Source organism: Vipera berus (assembly GCF_964194415.1).
Source record: "Vipera berus genome assembly, chromosome: 1".
Taxonomy (NCBI): domain Eukaryota; kingdom Metazoa; phylum Chordata; class Lepidosauria; order Squamata; family Viperidae; genus Vipera; species Vipera berus.
This window is the reverse complement of record NC_138202.1, coordinates 272,177,023-272,204,958: the sequence shown is the minus strand read 5'-3', so window position 1 is coordinate 272,204,958 and position 27,936 is coordinate 272,177,023. Positions and strand designations below refer to the sequence as shown.

At 38.0% G+C, this 27,936-nt stretch overlaps 1 protein-coding gene across 2 annotated transcripts; it reads left to right on the top strand.

The window, feature by feature from the left end:
* Positions 1-498: 498 nt before the first annotated feature.
* On the top strand, positions 499-27,640 carry FBXO30 (F-box protein 30). 2 transcript variants are annotated; one of them, XM_081317470.1, is made up of 8 exons: positions 499-606; positions 13,255-13,301; positions 13,595-13,687; positions 14,568-14,607; positions 20,166-20,225; positions 20,326-20,409; positions 22,225-24,286; positions 25,059-27,640. In XM_081317470.1, exons 5-8 carry the CDS (start codon positions 20,218-20,220, stop codon positions 25,260-25,262), a joined length of 2,358 nt encoding a protein of 785 aa, XP_081173596.1. In that variant the 5' UTR covers positions 499-606; positions 13,255-13,301; positions 13,595-13,687; positions 14,568-14,607; positions 20,166-20,217; the 3' UTR covers positions 25,263-27,640. The 2 variants fall into 2 exon arrangements, with proteins under 2 accessions (XP_081173596.1, XP_081173597.1); XM_081317471.1 differs by lacking the exon at positions 20,166-20,225 and having other exon boundaries at positions 500-606.
* The last annotated feature ends 296 nt before the right edge of the window (positions 27,641-27,936 follow it).

Genomic DNA, 27,936 nt, shown 5'->3' with positions numbered 1-27,936 from the left:
CAACTCCCAGAGTTCCTGAGTCAGCATAGCTGACTCAGGAATTCTGGGAGTTGAAGTCCATGAGTCATAAAAGAGCCGAGGTTGCCTACCCCTGATTCTACCCCAATAAAAACCCCACTGGTGACGTTCGCTCTTCTTCCACTCAAGAACGGTTGGTGACTTAGCATAAAGTGGAAGTGACGAGGGCGATTTTTACCGCCAAGTCCTCAACCTCTCGTTAATAAAAAGGAACACCGAACGTTCCGGCAACACCGCGAGCGAGCTTTGAGGCCGCTTATAAGAAGCGGCGCAATTACCACATTGGAACAACCCTGTCCTGCTCCTTTGGGGAGGGGAGGGGAGGGGAGGGGAGGGGGGGGGAAATAAGACACTTGCGTCTCTACGTCATTAACGTGACTGGCCGCGACGCCTTTAGAGGCCTCTCCCCCGACTCCCCAGCTGGCGTGGAATGGAGGGGCGGGGCGAAGGAGCGGCACCCGGAACGAGGCCTTCTCTGCCCCGCCCCTCACCGGAACGAGCCCCAGAACGTCTCGGGGAAGGCTGGCGTACCGTTCGGGGGGATCCTTCAGACGCAGGAGGTGGGGGGGGGGAAAGACCGGCTGGGCGGTGAGTCCTAGTGCGCGAGAGGTGGAGGGTCCCTTGGCTTGGCTTGGTTTGGTTTGGCCCGGGGTCTGCTGCTGCTGCAGCTGCTGCTGCTGAGGCCAGACGGGTAATCGGCCCAACGGTGGGGTTGTCGTTCGGGCTGTTGCTGGCGGCTGGGGACCTGCCCAGGCCAGCGGAGTCCGGGCCTTCCTAAGGCGGGCGGCCACAGCTTCCCGGAAGACCGGGAGAGATCAGGTTGCCGTCGTTGTTTGACAGCCGGTGCCTTTATGAGGTGGCCCGGGGAGCTCGGCGCCTGCTTGACCCGGAGGGTGGTGGGGTGGGTGGTGGGAAGAAGAAGGAGAGAAGAGTAGGCTTTGGTCTCTGCTACGTTGGCAGGCTCCGGGGTGAAAGGATGGGCGAAGGCGTTATGTGTCCGGCGAGGTGCCTTTCTTCCCTTGGCGACCCCCCCTCCCCTCCCCTTCCCCTTCTCCTTCCACCACCCGGGAGACAATGGCATAAGAGTGTGTGTGTGGGGGGGGGGGGGAGGGAGGGAGAAGGCCGTCCCCTTCTTCATCCCGGGCTGATGACTTCGCGTAGTTTGTATCGGTGGTTTAATAATGGGGAAGGTGCGCAGATTCACACAACCTCGGGCACGCCCAACTCCGCCTGCTGCTCCCAAGAAAGCTCTTTTGTTCGCTGCGCAGGAACAACAGCTGCAAGTCATCGCGGTTTCTTGCTTTCTTTCTTGCTTGCTTGCTTTCTTTCTTAGCCCTCCCACTGTTCCTTCCAGGCCAAGTGAAATTATTCCGTCGAAGGTTTTCTTTAAATTGGGGCATTCGAAATAAACGAGAACACGAAGCAAGTGGGAGTGCAGCCAGCCCTCTTCTGCGTTAGCCTCTAGAGCAGGGGTCGGCAACCTCGGCTCTTTTATGACTCGTGGACTTCAACTCCCAGAATTCCTGAGCCAGCTATGCTGGCTCAGGAATTCTGGGAGTTGAAGTCCACGAGTCATAAAAGAGACGAGGTTGCCGACCCCTGCTCTAGAGAGTCTAGATTAAAACAAAACAACAACAACAAAAACTGTCCTGGAAGGAAAACTTGTGTCTTAGAAAGAGGCGCCCTTGTGTTTGACTGTAGAGAAAGGTGTTGTTTTTTATCCCATTTATATCCCGCCCTTCTCCGAAGACTCAGGGCGGCTTACAATCTAAGAAGCACAAATCAATGTGCTTAGCAATAGCCTTCATTCTATGTATATGCCTGCTTATTATTAGGGCTTTCACCCCCCCCCCAAGCGGCATTATTACAAAGTCAGCTTATTGCCCCCAACAATCTGGGTCCTCATTTTACCTACCTCGGAAGGATGGAAGGCTGAGTCAACCTTGAGCCTGGTGGGATGCGAACCTGCACTAATTGCAGGCAGCTGGTGGTGTACCATTTTTTTCCGTAAAGATGAATAGGCAAGGCTGGATGGTTCTTGAGATGATCCCTAATTGAAGCATTGTAGTCTTGTGTATACAGTAAATATCTGAAAAGATGCTGCTTTTTTTCCTCTGCTGAAAGTTAAGTCGGTCTGACATTCTGAAAGCTGGAAACCAGATACTGTTAGGACTGCGGTTAATTTTTTACAGCAACTGATTTAATTGAAGCCACAAAAGGAGCACTACAGTGCTTCTCCTGTTGAGTATATCAGGAAGCAATTCATCCTCAGGTTGGTATCTTAGGGAACAGTACAAAACCTTGTGAAGTTTACATGTCAAAACCTCTAGCAATGAAAGAATAGAGTGAATGTTAGTTATTTCATGTGCCTAGCTCTGGATTTTGGTGAAAATGGAAAATGAATACTAAGTAATTCATCATATATGATAGTGTCATAGTGTCATATAATAATGTTTTGACTTTAGCTGAGTCATAATGGTCAACAGTTCTTTGAAAATGAAATTTGGAATAGTTCTTGATTCAGGTAGAGTATTATAGGCTAAGGACTATTGTGTAAGCCAAGAAACACTAACATTTTCATTGGGGGGATGTGAGGGGACCATGTTTTATTTTTAAATAGTTCTGCTGAAATACTGTCTGCTGTTTTATCTTTAAGCTCTTCCATATTCCACAATAAAGCATTTTTTTCTGAAAGTTCTTCAGAAATTATAGGATGAAATAAAAACCCCAAATCATATTCAGGTAGAGTGTGAGTATTGGTGATTTTATGAACATGTCCATATAATATTCTGGGAAGTAATACTGAAATAGTTTAAAATTGCCTTTTTCTGATTTTTTTTTCATTTCTCCATTTAGCCTACAGCCTTGATATTCTTGATCCTGCTGCATTTCCAGGGGTGCTGCCACCTGCTGCGACTACATGCAGAAATGCATGTTTTTATAAACCAAAACATGAACAATACAAACTTATACATATTGAGAAATAGACCTTGAAATTAGTCTTTGAGATCTGCAGTAATGATTTCTAAGTAGGTTTATGTACAATTGCCTTAATTCTGATTAAAAAATATTTTAAATCACAACTATTTTTGGGGAAAAAATCCCTATTTTTCCAGATTAGTTGCCATTCATATGACGTGTAGGGGTTTCCTCTTGAATGTTAGGTTAGCTAGGACAGTGAAGAGATAAATTGATGGCTGCTGGTTAAGTAGCTACAGGTAATCCTCAACTTATGACCACAATTGAGCCCAAAATTGATCTTGTTAAATGAGGTTTTCTCCATTTTACAACCTTTCTTGCCATGGTTAAGTGAATCACTGCAGTTGATAACTTAGTAACCTGGTGGTTAAGTGAATCTAGCTTTTTCATTGACTTTGCTCATCAGAAGGTTGCAAAAGGTACAACATGTCCTTATGACACAGCAATGGTCATAAATATGAACCAGTTGCCAAGCATCTGAATTTTGGTAGTTGTAACTGAAAAAGAGTCATAAGTCACATTTTTCAATGCCATTATAATTTTGAATGGTCACTAAACAAACAGTTGTAAGTTGAGGATTACTTGTATCACCACATGAAAAACATGTCAGTGAGTAGCTAGGCATGAAGCATAGAAGTGTGTGTTGTGTTTTCAGATCATAGTTGATGAGAAGTAAATAATTTAGAAATATATTTCATGCCTAACTCGCATTTCTTTTTTTCTGGGAACTCTTTTACAAGATTTTTAAGTATGCTTTTGTTTTATTTAAAATACATTATGGTTCTGATTCAGAGAACATCTGTACACGCTGAGAGGTAAATTGTGTAGAGGAAGTCATGGATGAATAGAGCATTGACAATTCTTTTTATTGAGTTGAAGAGAGAGATGTGTCTGGAATCTGTTGTTCCTAAATTAAGTGTAAATCTCCTCCCATGCCATAAAACATTAGTGGATGCAACGTGCAGGGTTTTCTGGGCAGCTTTTCTTGTATATTCTACTTTACAAAACTGTCAGGGTGCAAATGCTGTAATATAACTTATAGCAACTAATATTTGAAAAATATTTAATTTTCTTATGAAGTTATATTGTCTGAATTAAAATTCAGTATTCAATAATTTCCAGTCTCAATAGGCAGACAGTTTATTTGCAGCTATAGCATTTGCATCTGAGTACAGAATAAGCTGTTTGCAGTCACTGAAAGGTAACCAATATGCATATAATTATGCTATATTTTTTGTTTTTCGGATATTCATGGACTCGCATATTAAAGAATTGATATTTTTAAGCACTTTATCCAAATTGTGAACATTAGTTTTCAGAGGAGTTTAGCCAACACCTTTAGTTAGGCATTTTTAAAAAAATGTCTACATATCATTTCCCCTAGAAATATTCAAATGAGAAATATTGATGGAAGTAAAATACAATATTGATGTAGGTGTTTGATGCGACCCAGTTTGATCTAGTGGTTCAGGCTTCAGATCAAAAACCTATGAGTTCTAGTCTTACCTTAGGCAAAAAACTCAGCTGGGTGATTTTCAGCCAGTCAGTCTCTCAGTCCATGATCTCAGGCTTAGGCAACAATCCCATTGGTCAGTTTCTGTCACCACCAATGGATTGACATTTGGTTGATCCAAAAAAGCTGCAGGAAAAAATAGGAAGAAAATGAAAAAAGAAAAAGTAGGTTTTTGACATTGAGCCGAAACACATCTAGAGTTTTTGTAATGATTTATTATTAGATTATGGAAAATTCTAGTCAAATATACAAGTAGACCCTCAATTTAACAGTTATGAATTTAGTAGACGTCAAGTACAGTTGGCAATTTTTTGTTTTAGACATCATCCACCATCAAATGTTCAAAGACTACAGGTAGTCCTTGACTTATGATCACAATTGAGCCTAACATTTCTGTTGCTAAGCAAGACAGTTGTTAATTGAATTTTCCCCCATTTTATGACCTTTCTTGCCATGCTGTTTGTTTCAGTCACCTGTGTTAAGAGTTTTTTCAAGTGCGCTTCTCTATTTTTATAAATTTTGATTTTGATAATATTTTTCTGTTGAAATTTTAAGGAAAACATAGCAGCTGGTAATGAATAAGTGGCAAATTAGTTACCAAGATAGATGGCAATTGTATTATTTTTTTAGGATAACATGACGATCACTTCTATGTCTTAATATCTTCCTTTACACTGTAATGGCTGAATATTTGTTAAACAGATCTCTCTGATCTAGTGATACCTTGACACATAAAGTTTCACTATGGAATGCAGCATCAAGAATAAGAATCTTATCTTTATTTCTTAATTTAAAGGAAATCCATGAAATCACAGGTCGCGCCTAAACCGAATGTTCTAAAAACTTTATAATTGGGTTTTATTCAGTCCAAATTCTCCACTAGTAGAATAGAAATCATTGGCAAAAAAGATTTACCCATACTTCCTGTGTACTTCTTAGCTTTTTTTCCTTAAATATGTTCACATAATAGTATATATAGCTTATATTAGGCATGTCAAACTCGTCGCGCAACGTATTGCAACTTTTTCCCCATTGCCGGCAATGGGGAGGGCGCGGTTTCGTTGTGATGCATCCGGCCCGTGGGCCGGCAATTTGACATGCCTGGCTTATATAATCATATTTATACTTTTGGTGTAATGTTTTGCTAATATATTCATGTGAGGGCTGTGTATTAATGAATTATGCATTGGTTTTTATGCTTGACTATGATATGTGAACTTGGCAGATTTCCATTCAGACCAGAATCTTGAATCCTTTAATTAAAATTGGCTTCTTTTCTTAGAAACTAATAGGCATTGTTCCCAGATTCAGATGTACCAAGAAAATATACCGTAACTAACGTCGTATCTTCTTTTTCCCCATTTATATAAGGGGAGGAACAAAAGAAAGGGAAAAAGAGGGCTACAAACTATGGATAAAAGTCAAGCAATTTTTGTCATTAAGTTTGATTACCCATATGCCAGTTAGGTTGAATTTGTCATTGAGTTGCCTCATGGCATTTAAATTTAAGAATTTATCAAGTTTTAGAAATGATTAAAAGAAGCCTTCCATCCTTCCGAGGTAGGTAAAATGAGGACCCAGATTGTTGGGGGCAATAAGCTGACTTTGTAATAATGCCGCTTGGGTGGGGGGGGGAGTGAAAGCCCTAATAAGCAGGCATATACATAGAATGAAGGCTATTGCTAAGCACATTGATTTGTGGTTTAAATTGTAAGCCGCCCTGAGTCTTCGGAGAAGGGCGGGATATAAATGGGATTAAAAAAAAAGTAAATCAGCTGTAAACTGTTTTTCTTTTCTCCACTTGGAGGTTCCTGTGGGTAGCATTGGGAGTTCTGAGCTGCTGAAGTCTGATTTAATCCGGCTAACAGGAAGACAACAATTTAACATAAAATAATAAAAATAAAATGGATAAAAGATGATCAGAAGTGGAATTACAACTCAGCTATCAGGTTTTACATCTGTTGCACTAAGTAATTGGTTACCAAAGAGGTAGATGGTATTTGGAGTAATTTCTGTGTCAAATCATTAACATGATCTTTGCTGTTCATGTAAACATTGGTGATTGGCTTGCTGGAATTCTACTTGTGCTAGCAGACTTTCCAAACATGCTTTGGCAACTGTAGTCAGCTGATTGTAATATGTACAATAACATCAGGTGGCCTGGACCTTCTAAGAGCAGTGTACATCTCACCAGAACTGTGTGTATTTTTAGGTTTCTTGGTTGGTAACAGGCAAGCCACAAGTACTTCAACATATCTGACGAACTGAACCTACTTGCTGACATTGCCTAATGAGAAAGGAGCAGCTGCTTTACAAGATTTGATCATTAATGAGGCACAGCATATCAAAGGCTATTATTCTGTTGCTATGACTGGGCATTTTCACTGCAGTAAGCGAAACTTGGTTCTTGCAAGCAAGAATGCGGTGACAAGTGTAATTAAATATACGTTGCTGAATAACAAGTCAGCTCCTTATGCACACATTCTACTCCCTGTATTTCCCAGGTTTATTTTCTAGTTTTACCCAACGGATATAGTTTGTGTCTCAAATTGACAATTATTTATATGAAAAAAATATGGTTGAACTGTATTAAAAGATGATGTTGGCTGGAAGGAATCATAGAAATATTTACTTTATTTGGCGACCTTTGGAAGGAAATATTTCAAAATCGTGCTCATAGATTTGGCTCCAGTTCATTTGAACTATTTTTTCAATTTGAATAACTTAAAACACAGCTGTGATTTAGTCAATAATCATCCACAAGAGTGCAAAAAGTATTTTCTAGAATAATAAGCCCCTCAGATGCATTGCTAAAGTTTTAAAAGTTTATTGCAGCAGATAACAGCATAAATACTAGCATTCAAGAAATTTGAAACAAAATTGTAAAACGCATATGTTAGAAATCTTCATATGCAATAAATTACATACATTGGAAAGATTTAAGTATTTCAGTATTTGGGGCTTTATTTTCCCTGCTTTTCTTGGCTATGACAGTAGTATTTTGGCTAATGTCGCTAAGGTTGTCTTTTGGCAGATTTACTAAAAATATATTTGTTTATATAGAATACTCTTTCAACAATATCTCTGTAGATGGAAATGTTCTCTCGTTAAACTTACATTGAAAATGAGAGGTTGGATTTATGGACTTTAAGAAACTTGAGATGAAAGAACCCTTGATATATTTCATGAACAACTTCCAGGAACTGAAGGATGGTATTGTTGCGATTTAAGACACTAGTGTTTACAAAACGGCAGCAGAAGATTTATTTCATTTGCAATACTTTTTCTTGCATTTTTGTTCTTTTTGTCAATAATTATTTTTTTTAAAAAAATGCAGATTTAATTGGAAACTAATAAAGTAAGAAAGGGTGTCTCAATTATGGGAACTTGGGTTAAGTGCTCAAGTAAAGGAATAATAATAATAATAATAATAATAATAATAATAATAATAATAATAATAATAATAACAATAATAATAATAATAATAATAAAAATAATAATAATAATAAAAATAATAAAAATAAATATAGAGTTTTGAAGGTGGTCTTTTAGTTGAAAACCCTGCTCAGGCAGGAAACCCTATACCATTTCAGACAAATCGCTGTCCAGTCTCTTCTTAAAAACTTCCAGTGTTGGAGCATTCACCACTTCTGGAGGCAGGTTGTTCCACTGGTTAGTTGTTCTGTCAGGAAGTTTCTCCTTAGTTCGAGGTTGCTTCTCTCCTTGATTAGTTTCCATCCGTTGCTTCTTGTCCTGCCTTCGGGCGCTTTGGAGAATAGCTTGCCTCCCTCTTTGTGGCAACCCCTGAGATATTGGAACACGGCTATCATGTCACCCCTCATCCTTCTCTTGATTAAACTAGACATACCCTATTCCAGCAACAGTTCCTTATATGTTTTGGCCACCAGTCCCCTAATCATCTTTGTTGCTTTTCTCTGTACTCTTTCTAGAGTCTCAACATCTTTTTTTACATCGTGGTGACCAAAATTGGATGCAGTATTCCAAGTGTGGCCTTACCAAAGCATTGTAAAATGGTATTAACACTTCATGTGATCTTGATTCTATCCCTCTGTTAATGCAACCTAGAGCTGTGTTGGCTTTTTTGACAGCTGCAGCACACTGCTGGCTCATATTTAAGTGATTGTCCACTAGGGCAATTAGTACATCTTGATTATCAATTAAGGGAAAATTCTATAACTGGACTTCATTATCCATGGCTTTGTTATCTGGGGTTTCAGATATTTACCATTGTTTATATAAACCAGAGCTCATTATCTGTGGTACACAGGTTTTGCCTGTCCGCAGTTTTTGGCTATCAGTTCTGAACTCCACCATTGTGTACATGTGCAAAAGGCTACAGATTTGGCTTCTGTTTCCCAGTGTTTTATACTGTTTTGACTTTATATGTTCATTCTCTTCCTGCACATAATGAAAGTGAGCAAGTGTATAACAGAGAACTTTGCTAAGAGATGTGGCAAGTGTTCATGTTAGCTTTGCCTTTGAGAGAAAAGATAAGATTCTGCAGCTGGAAAGTGCCATAGAGGATAAAGTGTTTTAATTTGCCCCACTAATGAATGACAGCGTTCAGTTCAGTAGGCAGCTAGAAGTTGCTTTTCAAGTCTGTAAGGACAGGTTCTGAAAAGCAAGACCTGGCAAAGCGTAATTATCTGCTACTTTTCAATACAGTCACACCCACCACAACTAAGGTTCATTAGGAAGCAGCACAGACAGTTCAGAGCAGGAGCAAGTGGAAGATTACTCCCCTTCTTTCCATATTTTGATTCAATAATTTTATAACTACTCTTATTTCAATGTTTTCCTTATATTTTTTCATGATTTTGTTTTGTAATTTTTTTAGTTATTTTCCAGGTCTAACTCTTAAGTATCATAGGCCTGGTGACTCATCTGTGATTTCATTAACCATGATTATAAGCTGGAATGTAACTGTTATGAATAAGAATGTCCAGTTCTATATTTCAATTATGTGATAATTGAATGCTATTTATGGGACACATTAGTTTTTTGTAGTTCAGTGGGACAGCAAAAAGACAGAATATTTGTCTTAAGAACTGGATTAATGCTAAGATTATGAAGAATTACCTAGTAAACCATGAAAGGTTGTGAAGTACTAACAAATCTCTGCATTCTTTGCCTGTATTTGGTGATCTAATGCATGTTACTGAGCATTCAGTTGTCAGTCCTGTGAAAATGTGCAGCATCATATCAACATTAGTTATAACGTTATAATCTAACTGCAGAATGACTACAAATCTAAAAATACCCCTATATCTGGTTTAGCTTCAGTAAGGTACCATTATATAAGAGAGAGAAATATAGGAAAATGCACATTTTTTATCAGATCTATTATTTTCCTAGTCTGTTTTTTAATCAAATTTGCACCAGTTGCAATTGCCAAAAAAGTAACTTCTTCCTCTGATCTTCATGTAGCATTTTAAAGCATGTTTACTAATGCATCTGGAAATCTATTGGGAAGGGAAGGCTGATTTTGGGGATATCACTGCTTTTCTTTCATCTACTTCCTGCTCTAAACTTCTCTATCATGAAGTGTTCTCTAACAGGACATTTGTTATCAGTTCTTGAATACAAGTGTTCATCAAGTGCTGATAAATTTTATAGCATTAATTAGAATAAGTGGTTTCACTACTTAGTTCTTTATTTGATTTATATCTCACTTTCCTATTCAGATACTCTTAAGTTTAATATTGTTAAAATAATGATTAGAAATTAGGAATTTTTTTTAAAAAATAATGCTAAAGTTAATAATGAAAGGATAAAAATATGTTTATTCCAATTCCTAAAGGCACAGATAGACAGGAGCCAAATAAAATTACTGAGGGCATGCATTCCATAGCTTGGGACTTACGTAGGATTTAATTTTGTATTGTCCTTTTTTCAGAGTAACCAGAGAAAATTACATATGAAATAGAGGTGTCGGGGAGGAGGGGAGAAAGGCTGGACTTAGATAAAACAGGACCGTGACACCAATAATTATTAACAATAAGTAACAATTTAAAAAATTTTTTTAAAAATCATGGATCAGCATAATAACAACAGAGGCACTATTGTATTATTCCTACACATTTCTAAGTGAAGAGCAGTTTCAGTTGTTCATTAAAAAAGGATAGTGACCTTGGATGAGAATTCTGTAGTTGGGACAACTAGCACTGGGAAGACACTATTTTTGGCCTTTGCGCAATAAGCCGAACCAGCCAATGGGATCATGAGCCAGGCTTTTTAAATTTAATCTAAACACATCAGTCATATGACATTACTTGAAGCATATCTGGTCGTAAGCTATTTAGAGCTATATAGGTAAAGGTAAAGGTTCCCCCGCACATGCGTGCTAGTCGTTTCCAACTATAAGGGCCGGTGCTCATCTCCGTTTCAAAGCCGAAGAGCCAGCGCTTGTCCGAGGACGTCTCCGTGGTCATGTGGCCGGCATGACTAGACGCCAAAGGCGCACGGAACGCTGTTACCTTCCCACCGTAGTGGTCCCTATTTTTCTACTTGCATTTTTACGTGCTTTCGAACTGCTAGGTTGGCAGAAGCTGGGACAAGTAACAGGCGCTCACTCTGTTACGCGGCACTTGGGATTCAACCCGCCAAACTGCCGACCTTCTGATCGACAAGCTCAGCGTCCTAACCCACTGAGTCACCGCGTCCCTTAGAGCCACCGCTATAGACCAACGCTAAACAACTTAAATTGGGTCTGGTGGCTCAAGGACAACCAGTGCAGTGTTAATAGGAAGAGTGCTTTATGGTCCCATATAACTATCCCACACAACAAATAGGCAACTTTGTTCTGGGTCAGATTTAGCTTCTAGTTAAGTCTCCAAGGGTCACCCTACATGGAATAGATAGTTCTATGCAATAAAAAGATTAATATTAGAGCATAGATTGCCAAAACTGGTCTGCTTTGGTCCCAGCAGACTTGTATCTGATGTGCCAGCTAAGATATCTGTACCTTCAGAAGCAATACTCCCTGGTCAACTATAGGCTAATTTCCCAGGCTTCTTTCTGTTGCACCTCTGTGTTATCTTGGCTTCTTTAGCTTATTGGTGCTTATGAATCCATCAGATTCTCAAGTGCCAGTAAAATCATCCCTGACTCAACTCCAAAGAAGAAATAGATGCTGAAATCTTCAGATACATCTTCATGTCGATGTAGAACTTCTCCATGTAGATACCTCGTGGTTATGGGCTCTACAGGCTGCTTGCTGAGAGTTTCAGAAGATTCAGTTGCATTTCTCTCTCATGGTAACAGAGTTTTGTGTTATATGCAGGTCTGAAATCAGAGTCTAATTTTGTACTTACTGCCTTCCCACCATGCTTATAATTGGACAGTATTATAAGGAATATTTTTAATATTTGCAACTGCCACTTGTTGCCCAGAATTTTAAAATCCAGAGGATTATCACCTCTTATGTAACAATGGACATAACTTTTTCTTAAAGAGTTACTGATTCTTCCTGGGCCCATGCAAGCTGTCCATGCTGAATTTTAGAGATCAGAATACAAGGAGTTGGCTTAACCCCTAGAGGTGTCTTGTGTACTTCTAGTCAAAATAATTCAAACTGATTTTATACTTTCTGATCAAATGGCACTCCCTTCCAAGTCAATAATATCTCCAAGGACCGTGTCTAAGAGCTGATGTGAGCAATGTAATCAAATGAGATTTCCTCATGGCTAGTCTTGAACAGATCAGATCCACACAACACCCCGTCCCCTGGAAACCCTGCAATGGTAGTGCAGAAAGGAGCTTTTTAAAAAAAAATCATCTACCACCACTGCTATTCAACATTGTAGGTTTGAGTCTGCACCCTGGTATGTGCCTGATTTAATTCACTACAAGATATACAGTATTCTTATCAGCTCTTACTTACTTGTAAGTAAGATAAGATAAGATAAGAGTAATACTGATATTACTCTTATCAGCTCTCAGTTTGTAACAGTACACCAGCATGTACTGATCAGGGTCTCTGAATGACTAACCCAGGGGTCAGCAACCTCAAAACAGTGAAAGAGCCACTCGGAACCGGTTCCCTCACAAAAGGAAAAACTGGGAGCCTCAAAAAATATGTGCGCATGGGTGTACATGCGCGCATGCGCAGAACAGGGTTTGACTGAAGAGTGGAGCCAAGGTGAGATATGCACCTACCCTGCATATTTGAATTGATTGGTTGAACTTTTTTAGTCCCACTTTTGTTTTTTTTGGACTGCACATGGCAGAGGACCAGGAGCCACAGGAGACGGCTGAAAGAGCCGCATGTTGCAGACCTGTGGACTAACCACTGAGATTGGAAAATCCCTCATAGCATTTAGGAATTCCTTAGATTCTGTCAGTCTCTGAGTCCCTTAAATTTTGCCAGCTCATTGCCAGTTGTTTAATTCCCAGAAAACAGATGGAGTATGCTCTGTCATATATGTAAAAGAAGAGTTTGGATAATCTTTGCAATTGTTTGTATCGTGGATTTCTGTTACGTGGGCAGACAAATCTGAGCTGGGTATAGCTCATATATGTTTCATTGTCTCACTTTTCTCTATCAAGAGAAAATTCCTTTGTAAACGTATGGTTTCTTTTGTTTTGAAGTTCACATCAGTATTCAGATGATTGTGACTGAAGATTTTTCCTAATCATCACAGTTTATTTCAGTCTAAAGAATAAAACTGCATTAAAACAGAGGTGACATTTTATTGAATTTAATTAATTTGTTTTTGTTACAGGAGGGGGAAAAAACCCACAACCGCTGAAAATCTATTCTGGCAATAAGGTAATAAAAGCAAGAAGATGAAAGACATATGGAGAGGAAGAAAATAGGGGAGAAGCACTGAATAGAAACATTACATGGGAAGGAATTTTATTAAAATGTTATATACAGTTTTAAATATACATTTGTGTTGTTTACTTGGTTGCAGTTTAATAAATTAAGAGAGAAAAGGAGTTATTTCACATGTTTACAATTTAAAACATGAAGAGGATTTTTTTAAAAAATCTAGTGATATTCCAGACTTTGCTTTATGGGCTTTTTAAAGAATGTATCCATATGATTCTGTATCTTTGTAGCGTTTTAGCTGTGCCGCCATCTAAATATAATAAGAATGGAGATTATACAAAAAAACTCGACTGCTGTATTGTTTCTTGGAAAGTTTTAATCTGGTAAGTTGATTGTTTCTTTCCTTTTTGTGCCTTTACCTTTTTAGCTTATTCTCCATTGAGTAAATGTTACCCCCCAACTGATAGGTTCATTTCTGACACCAAAGGATTCAGACAAATTAAGTCATTCAGAAAATATCAGTGAGGATGATCATGGAATTTGAAAAAAAGAAACACCTATGCACAAAGGTGAAAGTTTAGTCATGTTAAAAGTGTCAGGGATAAGGATATGAAATTGCATTATTAGATTATCTGAAAAGATGTCACACAGAAAGCCAAATTCTATTCTCTGTCATACCAGAGAGCAAAATTTTAAACAATGGCTTGAATTTACTAGAAAGCAAGTGAAGGTTAAGATTGAGTATATATAAGTAATTGGATTAATTACTTAGACATCAATAATTCTTTACTGGATGTGTTTAAAGACTGGAAAGTCATCTGTTGTAGATCCATCCATCCATCCATTAAATTTATAGGGCTACCTATCTCAATGAAATGATTCTGAGTAACAACCAATCACCTGAGAAAAATTATAATCAGTAGAGGTTAACATAACCAGGAAAAGGGCTCCTAATATACTGGGGGGGGGGGGAGTGGCCCAGCCACTTAAACCAATCTTCAATGTTAGATTTTCTGTGTAATAGCTTATTCATATGTTTCATACATTTAGTATTTCATCTGCTCCTATTGATTAAAAAAGTAGAGTTGGTATACATTATTTTGGCTGTGGGCTGTCTGTTTTAGAGTATGATGGAAGTTTATAAATTTTATTCACATGTGAAATATGAATCAGCATCAACCAAAGCACTGTAATGCTTGCAGTAATATGTAGGAGTTTTCTAGAAATATACATTTCATTGACTAACATTTTTTTCACTTTCAGGACTTCTAATGACTTAGGAATTTTCAGAGAACAGATTCAAGTATGTATACATATATATATATACAACATTTGGTTTCTATAAAGACTACTTAAATGTCAAAAAATCTTTGGAATATCTTATTATAGTGTAAGGTTTTACACTTAGCCTCACAATTGCCCCAGCATTACTCAGGAATTTAAAAGAGCCAAAAGAAACTCCTGAGCCGAGGTTTCAGCAAGCAAACAACTTTTATTTTGATCAAAATAGAGTTGGGTGGCCACATCTCTCTTCGTGGCTGGTAGAGAGATGAAGGCAACAACCAGGAAAGATGTCTTCCACCTTTTATACCTTTCCAGAACAAAGAGATCTGGTCTTGGTACTAGGAACCAAAAGGTACAGAAAAATAATTCCTAGATGATGACTCGTACACAACAACCCAGGCTCCACCATAACTCCTTTTCCCCCTCCCCTTACCATGCTCTTTTCATGTAAGCAATCCCCTGTACCTAAAGCATGAAACATTTGCTTTTATATAACTAATTTCCCAATATAAAGCTCCTACAAAGCTGCTTGCACATAAACAAAGATGATTACAAAGTATCACTACTAATATCAATATTACTCGGGACAGGGGTTGCTCCTCTGTCCTGGTCCTATTAGATCTCTCAGCGGCTTTTGATACCATCGACCATGGTATCCTACTGCGGCGTCTCAGGGGGTTGGGAGTGGGAGGCACCGTTTTATGGTGGTTCTCCTCCTATCTCCTGGGCCGTTCGCAGTCGGTGTTGACGGGAGGGCAGAGATCCGCCCCGAGGCCTCTCATTTGTGGAGTTCCTCGGGTCGGTTCTCTCGCCCCTCCTGTTCAACATCTATATGAAGCCACTGGGTGAGATCATTCGTGGTTTCGGGGTGGGGTATCATCAGTACGCTGATGATACCCAACTTTTTCTTTCCACCCCGAACCAACCCAGCGATGCCCTCGCCGTGATGTCCCGTTGCCTGGAGGCGGTCCAGGTCTGGATGGGGAGAAACAGGCTTCGTCTCAATCCCGCCAAGACTGAGTGGCTGTGCATATCGGCATCTCGGGTCAACCAGACTATTCCATCTAACGATGGGGGGTGAGGTGTTACCCCCCGTTGATAGGGCTCGCAACTTGGGCGTTCTCCTGGATTCACGACTCAATTTTGAAGACCATATAGGAGCCGTGACCAGGGGGGCTTTTGCCCAGGTTCGCCTGGTGCGCCAGTTGCGACCCTATCTGGACCGAGATGCTCTACGCACAGTCACTCATGCGCTCGTGACCTCCCGTTTAGACTACTGCAACGCTCTCTACATGGGGCTGCCCTTGAGGACCACTCGGAGGCTTCAGCTGGTGCAGAATGCGGCCGCGCGAGTTGTGATGGGGGTTTCACGATACTCCCATGTAACACCTCTACTCCGCGAGCTGCATTGGCTCCCGGTTGCCCTCCGGATGAGATTCAAGGTGCTGGTGATGACCTATAAAGCCCTAAATGGCTTGGGTCCGGGATATCTGAGGGAACACCTGCTGCCGGCATCAAGTTCCCTTCGTCCAGTGCGCTCCCACAGGGAGGGTCTTCTCAGGGTGCCACCGGTAAGAGATTGCCGGCGGACGACACCCAGGGATAGGGCCTTCTCAGTGGGTGCGCCTGCCCTCTGGAACCAGCTGTCAGTGGAGCTGAGGACTGCCCCCGACCTCCGTTCATTCCGCTGGGACCTGAAGACCTGGCTCTTCAAGCTCTCTGGCCCAGGCTGAGAATTAATCTTAATTTTAACTGGGGTTTTATTTATGCAGGGACGAATATAATTTTTTTTAATTTGTTTTTAACTTTTGTATCTTTGTTTTTTAATCACCCTGTAAACCGCCCTGAGTCCTTCGGGAAAGGGCGGTATATAAATGTAATAAAATAAATAAATAAATAAACCTTATGCATAATAAAATCCCTTCAATAGGATTTATACATTAATTACATGTAGTGTTATATTAGACTTTAATGCAGAATGCCAGAAAGTAGTGTCTAATTCTTGGTAATTTAATTCATATTTGATATCAGCATTCAAAGTGTGTTCAAATTTCTTTTCCTATAAAGCATACATTTCTTTTCACCAGAAAGTATTGGGTTATTTCTGAATCTGCAGCTATGATTTATGTTGTCTAAGTAAGCATTCCAAATATTGATAACTATGGCTTACTCTTAATCTCCAAATTTGAATTGTCTTGCTTAAGTTAGAGTTGTTGCAATATAGGACATATGGGCATAGTATTATTTAAGGTATTATTTGGTTCCTTACATTTTTGTTTCTCTAGTTACTTAGTTATTTAGGTGTTAATTAGTTTTTAAATTAGCTTCATTAGGGAGTTTCCAACACATGCCATGTAAATATTCTCCGATTTTAATGACATGTTTAAAATGGATGTTAAAATGGGTGGATGTTTTTTCTATATGTAATATTTTTATTTCCCTTTTTTGGTTGCAAATGAGCTCTAGCTGACAAAAAATTATGCCTTATAATAAAACGTGTTATTTTGAAAAGGTGCTATCTGACTTCTTTGTGAATGTTAATAGTCATCTATATAATAAATGAGGGAACTAAAAACATTTTGTACGTGAACATTTTGTTCATGTTCTAGATTCTGTTGTATAATCAGGAAGCTTAAGCTGATTTATCAATAAGCTTTTTAAGAATTTTTTTTAGAAATGTATAAGGCTGCCCTTATAACTGGTGGCCTTATTCAGATATATTGTGAAGCCATAATATGTAGGTTCACATATCCTGCCAAAAAACAAACAAGTTTATGTTTTAGCACTATGAATTAGGCTAGCATGTAGGAGAACTTATTGGAGTTATTAAAATTTTAAACTGTTCAGATTTCAGAGACATAATGTTAACTACCCATTCTTCTGGGCGAACTTCCATTCTAGTCCCATGAGATGATTATTTATAAATCTACTTGGCTCTTAAACTTTAACTGGACTGAGTCTGGATAGATTTAGCAGAAGATACAATGCTGACATCTTTTCATGTGAAGACATTGATAATACAGAAATAAGACACAATTGTTTGTTAAAACGTACTGAAAGGGGTAATTTTCCCACTCTGAATCTTCAATATTTGTAGAATTTCAGAATTGTAGAATTCCAGAATTTCAGAATTCTGGAGGCCTGTTTCCCCCCCAACTATGGGTATGATATTGTAATTTTGGTATAATTATACCATATTATAGTTACAGTCATGGCCGAAATTGTTGGCACCCCAGAAATTTTTCCAGAAAATCAAGTGCCTTGGTGGAGCAGTGGGCTAATGCCTCCTTAAGTAACACCAGCTGCCTGCAATTATTGCAGGTTCGCATCCCACCAGGCTCAAGGTTGACTCAGCCTTCCATCCTTCCGAGGTAGGTAAAATGAGGACCCAGATTGTTGGGGGCAATAAGCTGACTTTGTAATAATGCCGCTTGGGGGGGGGGGAGAAAGCCCTAATAAGCAGGCATATACATAGAATGAAGGCTATTGCTAAGCACATTTGATTTGTGCTTAGATTGTAAGCCGCCCTGAGTCTTCGGAGAAGGGCGGGATATAAATGGGATTTAAATAAATAAATAAATAAATAAATAAGTATTTCTCACAGAAAAGTATTGCAGGAACACATGTTTTGCTATACACAGGTTTATTCCCTTTGTGTGTATTGGAACACAACAAAAAAAGGGAGGAAAAAAAGCAAATTGGACATAATGTCAAACAAAACTCCAAAAATGGGCTGGACAAAATTATTGGCACCCTTTCAAAATTGTGGATAAAAAAGATTGTTTCAATCATGTGATGCTCCTTTAAACTCACCTGGGGCAAGTAAAAGGTGTGGGCAATATAAAAATCACACCTGAAAGCAGATAAAAAGGAGAGAAGTTCACTTAGTCTTTGCATTGTGTGTCTGTGTGTGCCACACTAAGCATGGACAACAGAAAGAGGAGAAGAGAACTGTCTGAGGACTTGAGAACCGAAATTGTGAACAAATATCAACAATCTCAAGGTTACAAGTCCATCTCCAGAGATCTAGATTTGCCTTTGTCCACAGTGCGCAACATTATCAAGAAGTTTGCAACCCATGGCACTGTAGCTAATCTCCCTGGTCATGGACGGAAGAGAAAAATTGATGAAAGGTTGCAACGCAGGATAGTCCAGATGGTGGATAAGCAGCCCCAAGCAAGTTCCAAAGGAATGCAAGCTGTCCTGCAGGCTCAGGGAGCATCAGTGTCAGCGCGAACTATCCGTCGACATTTAAATGAAATGAAACGCTATGGCAGGAGACCCAGGAGGACCCCACTGCTGACACAGAGACATAAAAAAGCAAGATTACAGTTTGCCAAAATGTACTTGAGTAAGCCTAAATCCTTCTGGGGAAACGTCTTGTGGACAGATGAGACCAAGATAGAACTTTTTGGTAAAGCACATCATTCTACTGTTTACCGAAAACGAAATGAGGCCTACAAAGAAAAGAACACAGGACCTACAGTGAAATATGGTGGAGGTTCAATGACGTTTTGGGGTTGTTTTGCTGCCTCTGGCACTGGGTGCCTTGAATGTGTGCAAGGCATCATGAAATCTGAGGATTACCAAAGGATTTTGGGTCGCACTGTAGAGCCCAGTGTCAGAAAGGTGGGTTTGCGTCTGAGATCTTGGGTCTTCCAGCAGGACAATGACCCCAAACATACATCAAAAAGCACCCAGAAATGGATGGCAAGAAAGCGCTGGAGAGTTCTGAAGTGGCCAGCAATGAGTCCAGATCTGAATCCCATTGAACACCTGTGGAGAGATCTTAAAATTGCTGTTGGGAAAAGGCGCCCCTCCAATAAGAGAGACCTGGAGCAGTTTGCAAAGGAAGAGTGGTCCAAAATTCCGGGTGAGAGGTGTAAGAAGCTTATTGATGGTTATAGGAAGCGACTGATTTCAGTTATTTTTTCCAAAGGGTGTGCAACCAAATATTAAGTTAAGGGTGCCAATAATTTTGTCCAGCCCATTTTTGGAGCTTTGTTTGACATTATGTCCAATTTGCTTTTTTTCCTCCCTTTTTTGTTGTGTTCCAATACACACAAAGGGAATAAACCTGTGTATAGCAAAACATGTGTTCCTGCAATACTTTTCTGTAAGACATACTTGATTTTCTGGAAAAATTTCTGGGGTGCCAACAATTTCGGCCATGACTGTATATGCCATCAGTTTTTAGAGTTTGGAGGAACAGTTCTGAGAGAAAACAAGTGTGTTAAGCCCTACCTGTATTCTTCATGCCTTGGTGTAAAGGCCCCAAATCATGCCACTGATTTTTTTTCCTCACATTTTTCCATTAAAATCCAATGGCATTATCTGGGGTCTGCATATAGCATGAAGCACCAGTATGATTTTCTGTAATCATATTACTTTAGATCATGTTACAAATTTTGTTAAAAGTATATAAGTGATAGTAAAAACATCCCAAACAGTCCAATTCAAACAAAATGAAGTATAAAAATGCAAACAAATTAACAAAATGAATGCAAAGAGAAGACAGATTCCAAACTTGGGGGATATAATTTAGCAGCACAATATCTTTTAAACTTAATTTTCCAGAACCAGATAATATCCAATCAAGGCAAATTTACCATGAACACGATCAAAGCATATGTACTGGTATACTATTGAAATGTAACTATAATCTCTGTGTAAATATAGAACAAAGAAAATGTCTTTGAAGTTAGTTGGTGATTGATCAAAATTTCCTTGGTTATAGGTGCCACCTGAAAAATTTATCATTTACTGTATCAGTAGGGATTGGTCTTTCTTCTATGCCAGCTATGAGCTCATCTGAAGAAAAGTAAGTTCAAACGTGTATTAATTTGATTTTCAGATAAGATTGGTCTCCAAGCTGGTGATTATTTTGAAATTAAATATAATAATAATGTAATCCAATTCAGTGCAATAATATATTAATAAAATGCAAACTTATAAATAAAAACAACATGCACTTGTCTTTAAGACTGTTCAGAGAAAATTTGACAGTACTTAAAATTATGTTGTAGGCTGTATTCTACTTTTGTACTGTAATACATTGTGTAGGTGATTGAAGATAACCAGTTTGATGTAATAATTGATGGGGTAGTGGTTAAAAGCGCCAGACTAGAAACTGGAGACAGTGAGTTCTAGTCCTGCCTTAGAAATGAAGCCAGCTGGGTGACTTAGGACCAGTCAGTCTGTCATCCTTAAGAAGAAGGCAGTAACAAACAAAATCTGGCCTAGAAAACTGCAGGAACTTGTTCATATAGTTGAGTCAACACCGATTCAAAGGCCCGAAGAAAAAATAAAACAAACCTGAAATATTTAACATATTAATATAGTTTCCAATAGTATTACATCCATGTTGAATTTTGAGTAAGTCATAAGCCACGGGTCGGCAACCTGCAGCTCCGGAGCCGCATGCGGCTCTTTGAGCCGGCTCCTGCACGCGCGCGCACTTTTTGCGGCTCCCACTTTTTTGTTTGTGTGATGGAACCGGTTCTGAGTGGCTCTTTTCCTTTTTCCGGTTGCCGACCCCTGTCATAAGCCCAATAAATTTCTATATTTTACCACAAGATGAAAAATGAGAAGTTGAAAAAATTCTACCATGTGATTCTAAATAGATACTCAATTTTTATATTATTGCTATAAATTGGAAGAAGTCTGAATAGCACCTTTTACAACTAACACCTTTTATCGCTTACTTCCTCGGAGCCATACTGTGGCTATACTGAGGTAGGATTTAAATTGGAGTGAGGCAGAGGGGAAGGGAAACGGAAAAACGGCTGGTTATGGAAATGCAGGCTACATGTGAGACAGATTAAAAAGTATCTTTTATCAGTTGAAACGTGTAATGTTTGTTAGAATCTCATTGTGTTGGTTGAGATCTGAGATTGTCTGAAATGTTTTTAGTGTGTGCTGAAAGGTGGAGGTGAAATTTCATTTTTTCTGAAATAATCGGTTTGAGGTCTGCCACAGAGCATCCTGAGCAGGTGCTTTGCTACCATAGCTATTGTTTTTTTTAATTTTTAACTTCAATTTTAATTTATTTTATTGGGGCTGTTAATTTAATTCTTTTTAACTTTTGTATCGTTGTATTTTATTGTTGTTAGCCACCCTGAGTACTTCGGGAGATAGGGCGGCATATAAGTCCCAAAAATAAATAAATAAATGAATATTGTCTTACAGTGCTCTAAATTGCCAACATAGAAGTTTCCCAACTTAATATGTGTAAAAATGAGCATGTAAAGACTATAGTAAAAACTATTAATTTTGTCAATTTGAAGAACCTTCTCTGTGGTGAGCTCCAGCTTGCTTACTTTTCTAGATTAGCACATTTGGCCCCAATATTGTACTCTGTCTTTCCTCTCTCCTTGGCTTTACTCTTTTGTTATCTCATTTAATATTGTTTTCATTGCATTGGATAGTTTAATTTTCTGCATACAGTCATAAATTTCTTTTTTTTTGGGGGGGGGAATAAAATATGGGTTTAATTTTTAAAACAGGATGTATTCAAAATTTTCTTCCGATTTTGAACATATTAGCTCTTCTTTCATTTCCTTGCAGAAATAGTTTGTTCTAACTTGCAACCAAAAGCTTTGATATCTTCTCTGGCTTTCTTGTTTTCTATATCTAGCACTGAAGCTGCCACCATGGAAGATCTTCAGCATTTACATTGTGTCAACTGTATTAGTCGGCGTTGTATGACTAGATCAGAAGCTGGGATTTCCTGTGACTTAATTGGCTGCCCTATGGTTTGTGGAGCAGTATTTCATTTATGTAAAGCTGAAGAGCATCGCCTTTTATGTCCACTTGAACGAGTGCCTTGTCTCAACAGTGGCTTTGGCTGCCCATTTACTGTAACCCGAAACAAAATTGCTGAACATCTAGAAACCTGTCCTGCAAGTGTTGTATGCTGCACTATGGAATGGAATAGATGGCCAGTCAGTTATGCAGATCGAAAATCTTATGAGAATCTAAGTAAAGATGTTGATGAAATTGAACAGTTAGATATGGCTCTTGCCCTTCAAGATCAGCGGATGCTTCTTGAATCTCTCAAAGTTGCAACTATGACATCAAAAACTCCTGATCCTGTGTTAAAACCCAGAGAAAAATCTTCTGTTGTAAGTGTCCCAGATGCTACAGTTGCAAATGGGTTATTGCCTGTTGATGAAGAATCATTTGGTGCACTTTATCAAGCCACTGTGGAAACAACCAAAAGCTTAGCTACAGCTCTAGATATTCTAAACACTGCTACCAGCTTGCTAAGTTCAAAACTCAGTATCTTACCATGTAAAACAAATGCAGATTTCTGTGTAAAAGAACAAATATGTAATAGCAGCATGCAAACCATGGTGGAACATGATTCTGTAGAGGAAAATGGCATGGGAGCAGTTGGTGGTATTAAGTTGGATATTTTGAATCAAAATGGACAATTAGAACAAAACGGGTCAAGTGACATTTGTTATGATACTACAAAACACTACAAACTGAATATGAGCCATGATAATATCTCTTTATGTAATGGCTTTCATCTAGATGATTCAAGCACAGAGAAACTGCAACAGAATGAAGAACTAAATATATGTAATTCCAGCCAGTTTAATGTAGCAAATATTATTCACAATGCATCTCCCTGTGATAAAGCAGCGAATGTTTGTAACTCAGTTCCTGTAGCACAAGTTAAATATGAAATACCTCTGCACAGCTTGTCTAATGGCACCACTGACCACATATATACGTCACATGACTGTAACGATGAACTACTAAAGAGAGAACTAGAACAAGAAAAACTCAGAAATGATGTATTTTCTTTAATTCCTCACCACACCTACAATTACTTGGCAAATTACTGCTTATCTGCATCAAAGGAAGACAAAGCAGTAGATACATCAGATTTGGAAATAACAGAGGATCCTATGGATCTTCAGGGAATAGACTTAATCACAGCAGCATTGCTGTTTTGTCTCGGAGATTCTCCTGGTGGCAGGGGAATATCAGATTGTCGTATTATTGATGGATACCATGTTGATTTTGGGACTCAGACATTTTCTCTCCCTTCTGCAATTCTGGCCACAAATACAATGGTAGGGGAAATTGCTTCAGCATCTGCTTGTGATCATGCAAATCCACAGCTGTCAAATCCAAGCCCTTTTCAGACTCTTGGGCTAGACTTGGTACTAGAATGTGTGACTAGATACCAAACAAAGCGTTCCATGTTTACATTTGTTTGCGGACAACTGTTTAGACGAAATGAATTTTCTTCACATTTTAAGAATGTACACGGTGATATCCATGCTGGCCTAAATGGCTGGATGGAGCAGCGATGTCCTTTGGCATATTATGGATGTACATATTCTCAGCGCAGATTTTGTCCTTCGACACAAGGAGCAAAAGTTATTCATGATCGGCATCTTCGGTCCTTTGGGGTTCAGCCTTCTATATCGACTGTGTTGTCAGAGCCTGATAAGAGATGCTGCTTAGGGCTGCATAGTGACAATCTCAGTAATCTTCCTTTTGAGGTCCTACAACACATTGCAGGTTTTCTAGATGGTTTCAGTTTATGTCAGCTGTCACAAGTGTCAAGATTAATGAGGGATGTATGCGGAAGCTTACTTCACGCACGCGGAATGGTCATCTTGTTGTGGGAAAAGAGGTTATATCCAGATGGAAGTTTTTCATGGCAAATAAAAGAAAAGGTTTGTATATTTAATTATGAGAACTTGCTTACCTCTGTTTTGAATTGGAATGATCTTTGCATAAAGATTGAGTCCCGATATTTCTCTCTCAAGTCCTATGTGGGAGGCAGGTGTCTAGAGTATGGGAACAATGAAATAGAAACAACTTGGAGAACAGTATAACTAAATATATACTGCTCAAAAAAATAAAGGGAACACTTAAACAACACAGTGTACAGTATTTAATAGTAGGATGTCTTATCTTGTGTTCCCTTTATTTTTTTGAGCAGTATAGTTAATACAATAATAAATACAAGAAAGAGTTCAACTTTCAGGTGATGGGCATACTGGTATCTGCCCTACAGCTGCTTTCTGTATCCAGATTTTTCAAGCTAATTACAGCTAAGTTAATTAAGAGAAAGCAAGAAAAGTGTGTGTCCTAAAAATGGCAAAACTCTGGAATCAAACAGAAATTTGGAAAATCAGGTCACTTTTTCAAAGCCTTATCAGCCAATACGTTTGTATCATTTTATAGATCAATACACGTAAATATACAGTATGTCATCACATTTCCATATTAGTTTGCAGGGTTTTTTTAATGCTTATACTGAAATTTGTGGCATGTTTTGTACATTATCCTTCATAGGAAAAGATGTTTGGAGATTCTTTTTTTTTTTTAAAAAAATCTAGTCTATGCTTAACATTTGTGCTATAAATGCCAGTTCTACATGACGTGCACATGAATGAGTCCTAATAAATATATCATCATGCTAAGAGAAATTTATTTTTTTAGGTGTGGCGATTCAGCACAGCTTTTTGTACTGTAAATGAATGGAAATTTGCGGACATTGTAAGCATGGCTGATCATTTGAAGAAATGCAGTTACAATGCTGTAGAGAAACGGGAGGAAGCTGTGCCACTGCCATGTATGTGTGTCACAAGAGAACTAACAAAAGAAGGACGGTCGTTGCGCTCAGTCTTGAAGCCTGTACTTTAAAGATGAAGAATAATTCTAATTGCACACTCAAGCACCTGAAGTAACCTCTGGATGATAATTTGTGACACTTTATTAATTTACTAAATATGATTTCTGGATAAATTTGTCATAATGTACATGATGTTTTGAAGTGGCATTTATTTTTTTATAATATGGTCTGGTTAGAATGAACAAAAATTGCCTTAAAAATGGAACTTGCTGGTCAGGGGAGTTCTGTATGACTTTTTATCATTTGTAGGGTTTTTTTTTCTTTTGGGTTTTCCCTGACTAACTGTATCCATTTCTTTTTAGTGAGTTCAAGAGAGATGCTCATCCAAGCTAAAAGTCTTTGTATAATTTGTCTCTTTGCAAATTTGAATGTAACATTGAATGCTAGTTGAAATTTAGTAGCATATGTTTTGGTGAGTCTTTTCATTCTTTGGATTGCTGTGTTCATATAAGCTGGATACAGTGTTATTTAATGTCATTTCTTGCTAAGATTGCAAAGTGTGATTTTAGTGTTAAATGCAAATGGAATAGGAGCATAATCCACAAGTATTTGGAGTTAGGATCAAAACTTCTAATTTAATGCAGCAAAATCCTATCAAATGAATTCTGAGGTAGATCTTTTTTTTTCCCTAATAGTACCTTCTCTTGATATTCAACATAAACTTCTGTTAGTTCAATGGAACAAAATTCGATTTCATTTTAGGCTCTAAATACCTAGGCTAGAATTTTGGATCAATACACTTTTTCATTGTTTGGTATTAATAAAAGGTAATCTTGAAAAAATGTATTCTTTGCTGTAATTAGCTATACAGATTTCATAATACTTAGATTAATACATTTAACAAAGGGCTTAAGTTTTATCGTGTTGAGATACATTCTGTTATGTTAACAAATCTGGATGTAGTATGTGGTTTCAAGGCTACTTTAGAGTTTAGGATTCATTCTCAGTACACTAAATTCCATTGGAATTTCTGTCCTAGCAAATGTGGTTAGGATAGGGCTCTTGAAACACCATCTTTATAAGATGAGAACTAATTCATTGGATAAAGTGTATTTTAAATGTTTATTTCATAACTCCATATTTTTCATAGTCTTCCATAATGAGGAAATGTTGGTGATTGTTTTTTCTACTTACAAAATGCCTTTGTTGATGTTATTCAAAAGCTTTAATTCTTATACAGTTAGTTTACTGAGCTTGGTGCCACAAATTTTTAAAAAAACAAGTTTGTTTAAAAATAATACAATGTTTCAGTTTAAAGAACAAAGTGTTGGAAAGTTAGCTATATATTGGCAATATATTAAATCATTCAAATATACTTGATTAAGACTATGTTGACATAAATTTAGTCTGGAAAGTAATTGTCTTATTAAGCAGTTCTATTAAAAAAGCTAAGTCTCATTCTGGTGCCATATAGCTAGATCATTAAGGAATATGTTTTATATAGCTATTATCTACAATGCCTGGATCTTGGGATCAGTTAATTATTTTCACAATGCTGCCTTTCTCTTTGAAGAACATGGGAGAAAAAGTTTCCTGCAATTGGTGGAATCTTCAGCTGCAAAAACACTTATAGTTTTAGCAGTTTAAAAGAATGAATGCTACATCAGTATCATATTAGTTTTGATAACATATTGGATTTTTTTTACAGAGGTTTATACTAGAGCCAGGAAACCTGACCCTGACACATAGAGATTTCATTTGCAAAAGTACTATCAACCTAAAACAACCAAGAATATTCATTCTACAGGCGTTGGAAGCTGTTTATGCATGTATTGTTATTCATCAAATATTTTACCAATACATAAACCATTCTACCTTTTCCTCAAGAACAGATGGGCAAAATATACCTCAGCCCTTATGTAAGGAGTACGTATATTGTAATTGTAAAGGCTTCCTGCAGTATTCAAGAAATCTCTTGGCTTCTAAAGAAATGTGGATTAACCTATAATGAATGCTTAGTTTATTTGTTTACATTAAGCATTTTGAACAGTTCATTCTTAACACTACTTGCATTTCTGCCTTCAAATTCCAATACTGTTTCTTGTTTTATGCCTGAGTTATTAAACATTATTGCTGTAAAGAATAATTAAATATTAAAATATTCTCACAAACAGGAGGAATACAGTTAAAAGGGTATCAGTATTTTATACTGCTGTGCAGTTTTCCAAAGTAGTAGTTTGTCAATACCTAATTTCCTCTACAATAGTATACTTTCCATATTAAAGTCACACTGAAACCTCTCCTAGTTTGTTCCATTTGAATTGCCTTTAAAACTTCACATATACAACTGTTTTTCTTACTGGCAATCCATTACTTTGTTTTAATGTTCACTTAATGCTGTGTTTTGCAATGTTTAGTATAACTAATAAAAACACTTGACATTTGTTTAGCACATGATTTTTGTTTATAATTTGGGAAATAACTTTTTCCTTAATAAATCTCCATTCTTATATAGTTAAGGTGAAGCATCAAATATGATTTTATTGCTGGAGTTAGCATTTCTTATAGCTCAGTATGTCATTAATTAAAAAGGTAAAACTTATGAAGAAAAGTTGTATTTTAAAAGCATTAGTTGCTTTAGTTCATTAGCATTAATTCATTCTAGCACTAGTACTATAGTTAATATTGCTACTAAAGTCCCCATGATTTGTCAGTTGTGGGAATACGTCATAAATTGTTTATTGT

What these genes read in the sequence shown, in the direction of transcription:
- FBXO30 (XM_081317470.1), top strand. An exon ending in ATGAGCTCATCTGAAGAAAA is followed by an intron (nt 20,410 to 22,224) that starts GTAAGTTCAAAC and finishes TTCTATATCTAG; the next exon opens with CACTGAAGCTGCCACCATGG. An exon ending in CATGGCAAATAAAAGAAAAG is followed by an intron (nt 24,287 to 25,058) that starts GTTTGTATATTT and finishes TTATTTTTTTAG; the next exon opens with GTGTGGCGATTCAGCACAGC.